At 61.2% G+C, this 3,573-nt stretch overlaps 1 protein-coding gene across 2 annotated transcripts in view; it reads right to left on the bottom strand.

Annotated features, from left to right (window-relative positions):
• Positions 1–38: 38 nt before the first annotated feature.
• The window catches only part of PNKD (PNKD metallo-beta-lactamase domain containing), an 11,518-nt gene continuing 7,983 nt past the window's right edge, over positions 39–3,573 (bottom strand). Inside the window, exons 1-9 of one of the 2 annotated variants that reach the window (XM_029959847.1) lie at positions 2,917–3,147; positions 2,696–2,811; positions 2,377–2,489; positions 2,079–2,137; positions 1,845–1,937; positions 1,440–1,603; positions 1,249–1,335; positions 1,022–1,137; positions 39–823 (exon numbers count right to left, since the gene is read on the bottom strand). In XM_029959847.1, coding sequence (XP_029815707.1) covers positions 650–823; positions 1,022–1,137; positions 1,249–1,335; positions 1,440–1,603; positions 1,845–1,937; positions 2,079–2,137; positions 2,377–2,489; positions 2,696–2,811; positions 2,917–2,966 — 972 coding nt within the window. In that variant the 5' untranslated portion in view covers positions 2,967–3,147 and the 3' untranslated portion in view covers positions 39–649. Of the gene's footprint in view, positions 824–1,021; positions 1,138–1,248; positions 1,336–1,439; positions 1,604–1,844; positions 1,938–2,078; positions 2,138–2,376; positions 2,490–2,695; positions 2,812–2,916; positions 3,148–3,573 lie in introns of those variants that run through there. The other variant, XM_029959848.1, reaches the window with a different exon arrangement.

The raw sequence follows: 3,573 nt of genomic DNA, 5'->3' as shown, positions 1-3,573 counted from the left end.
GGGCCCCACCAACGTGGAGAGAAAGGGACGAACAGGTATAAAATCGATCTAGTCTTTTATTTGGGGTGTGGAAGGGTGTGTGTGTGTCCCGTACAGTAGCATCCCCCACCCCACACCAGTGTGAGCCCATGTCCCCAGCTCTGTGTGTGTGTGTGCGCGCAGGGGGGGCTCCAGCGTCAAGGATGGGGTGCTGGAGAGGAGCCCCTTGCCTGGAGGTAGTACTGCCCCCCACCTACCCTTGCAGACTGCATCACAGCCCCCTCCAAAAGAGATGCACAGCACTAGGGGCTGCCAGGGTGAGGGGAGGGAGCTGAGTGGTAGTGGTGGTGGGGAAATTGGAGACTCCCAGAAAAACAGGGAGGGGGGATAGGAAAAGCCCTTGGTGCCATCCCTATAGCCCTAGCAGTGGGGCAGGGGGGCTACAGACCCCCAGAAAGGGGATCGAGGTGCTTCTATGACAGCTGGTGACCCCCAAGTCTGGGGGAGCAAAGGCAGGGATCACTTACAGGGTGCCCACGTAAAGGGGTGTCCATTCTTCCCCCCCAGCCATGCACCCCAGGAGGGAGATTCACAGCAAATTGAAACACACAGAGTCTTAGGCCCCTTGTGCCCAAATATCACCTGGCCCCATGGAAAAGGGAGGGAAGATCTAGGTGGCTTGGTAGAGGTCCTTGCGCCTCCGCACCTCCTTGAGGACGCGGGCGCGGAAGGCATCGGGATCCTCTCCCCCATCCTGCCACAGTCCCAGTGCCTCCTGCAGCTCCGGCCGGTGTGTCCGTAGGAAGGGGTTGTAGGTCTGCTCTTCCCCCAGTGTGGAGGGGCACTGTGGGACCAGCCATTCAGCTCCCCTGACAGAGGCAGCACCCCTGGCAGGGAGCTGGAACCCCTCCCAGAACCCCCTTCCCTTAAGGAACCCGCCATGAAAGAGGATGTTGGGGTGCAGCATCCCTGCCAAGGGATGGGGATCCCTGTGAGGTGCTGGGATGGTGGGTGCTGCAGCCAAGGGACCCCCATGCCTCACCGTACTCCTCTTCTCCTGGCGCTGCTGCACTGCCCACTGCAGCTTCTGTTCCAGCGCAGAATTGTCCAGCTCCAGGAGGCTGGCAAAGGTCAGGCACTCCAGTGCATACTCGTGGCCTGTGGACCCCCATACACAGCCCTCAGCATCACCCCCACACAGCTCCCCAGCTTGGCAGTGGGGACTAGGGGGGACACCAGTGACTTTACCCCGCTGTTGGGGACACTCACCCGGCCACAGCAGCGTGTCCTGACCCAAGCCCACGGCCATGTCCAGGGAGGCGAGCATGGTCTCAGGGGAGCCCTCGAATGGCCTGCCTGGACCCCCGCACAACTGCTTGTCAAGAGGGGGCATTGGGAGGTACCCCCAAGCCCTTCCCAGGGTGGAATAACACCCCAACACCCAGGTCAGGTGCACTCACCACAGCCAGCGAGGAAGAGGAGGTCCCCGGAGAAGAGGCAGGGGGGGCTGCCAAAGGGCTCCCCGTCCAGCACGTACACCATGTGGCCCACAGTGTGGCCAGGTGTGGCGAGCGCCTCAAAGGTCAGGCAGCCCACACTCACCTTCTCCCTGTCTGCAAGTGGGCTGTGCCGGGCACAGAGGGCACTGTCAGTGTGCTCCCCCCACCCCCAGCACCTCAAAATACCCAACTCCCCAGGCAACCCTTCCCCACACACTGGTGTTATGAACATGCCAGGTCTCTGCCCACGATGGGGGCAACACGGTACTTGGGGGATGGAGTGGTAGGTGAGTGCACAGACAGTGGTGGTTGGGAGTGAACCCCCCCCCTAAATTGACAGGGCTGCCAGGGGGGCGCAGGACTTACTTGGTGAGCTGTGGGATGGCATCAAGAGCGCTGCCGTATACTTTGCAGGAATTGTGCTTCTGGCAGAGCGCCGCGTTCCCCCCGCTGTGGTCCCTGCAGACGGGGAGGTCAGCAGCCCTAAATGTGCCCCCCCCTCCATATCCCTCCCTAAATGGGGCAGGGCTGGGAGCCATCAGATGGGGCACCCTCCATGGCAGCCACTGACTCACCCCCATGTCCCTCCTTGCCCCTTACCAGTGTTTGTGCGTGCAGAATATGGCCTCCAGCATCACCCCCTCTTCTTCAATGGCAGCCTGGGAATGGGGAGGAAACAGAGAGATTTGGGGGGGACACAGAACCCAAGTACCAGTATCTCCCTAAATTCAGTCCCCCTCAAGGCGTTGGATGAGCACTGCCACACTCCAGCCTTGGGCACTAAGGGCTGCAGATTAGGGGCAGATTTGCCCCCCTCTGCCCTCAAAGTACAGAGTTGTGCCACCCCCTCACCTGGAGACACTCGAAGACCAGATATGGGTGGCTTAGGGGGTCTCACCTGCACAGCCAGTGGGTCAGAGGGGTCGACAACGGCCGCTCGGCTGGAGCCAGTGTCGATGACCAGGTAGCTGTAGTTGTTGGAGAGCACGGGAATGGGCAGGATTTTCACCCCTAACAGGGACAGACAGATAGACATCAGAGCATGACCCCCTGGGCTGGAAAAGCAGAGGTCCAGGCCATACTCTAGCATCTTACATCAAATTCTTAGTTAAGTATGCTTTGGGCAATTTGGCGATGGCAACCCCTCCCCACCTCAGAGTGCCAGTGTTGGGGGACACTGTGAGGCCATAGTGTGGGGGGGGCTAGCCAGGACTTACCAGGGAAGCAGCAGGGTTGGGGCACAGAATGGCCATGTGGGTACCGCTCCCGGGCCTTCTTCACCTGCCGCTGGTAGAAGAGGTAGCCCAGGCGCGTGCGGGCATACAGGCTGTACCTGGGGAGGGCAGACACCCCTTGGCATTAACCCCCAAATCCCCTAAGGAGCCCGCGTGGGGAGGGGGCTGCTGCCTGGACTGGGACTCTCACAGGGGACACATACAGGGTCACTTTCCATGCATGGGGGCTGGAAGTGGCGTGAGTGTATCCCATACTCCGGATCTGCAGTGAAGGCAGGACTAATTTCCCAGCCAGGTCCCCTCCAGCTGCTCCAGGCAGCAAGGATGGTGGTGGGGGGGAACACTACTGTGGGGTGTCCATCTGTCAATCCATCTGTCCAGGAGGGCTCTGCTCACCAGGAGGGGCTGGAGCCCCAGGGCAGATTAGCACTCTGGCTGTCCCTACCCCTGCTCCGGAGGGGCCATGCCCAAGCCTGCCCTGGGTGCTGTGGTCCTGGGGATGAGGGAAGAGGGAATGGGCAAGGGAAAAGGGAAGAGAGAAATGCCCCCGTGCATGTGGGCATACAACAGACAAAGGGTGGGGGCTCGGAGGGACCTCCCCATTCATACAGCAGCGATTTAGAACGGGACGGGGAATGGTACCATGACGGACGTTTAAAGTCCTGGGTTGCAAAGCCCATTCCCAGCCAAGGGCACCCCTGGATGGTGACATCCACCGGCAGGGACACCGGGAGGGAGTCTCCCGCTTTTGTGGCGGTGGGAACCCCAAGCCGGGGAACGGGGGCTTCTGCCAGCACTGGCAGCCCGGCCACGGCCGGGGCACCGGGATGGGTCAGCGATGACGTCCGAGGGAAGGCTGC

This window comes from Manacus vitellinus, unplaced genomic scaffold (assembly GCF_001715985.3).
Source record: "Manacus vitellinus isolate BGI_N305 unplaced genomic scaffold, ASM171598v3 scaffold_22_pilon, whole genome shotgun sequence".
NCBI classification, from domain to species: Eukaryota; Metazoa; Chordata; class Aves; order Passeriformes; family Pipridae; genus Manacus; species Manacus vitellinus.
Note: the sequence above shows the minus strand (reverse complement) of the source record. Positions and strands in the feature narration are given on the sequence as shown.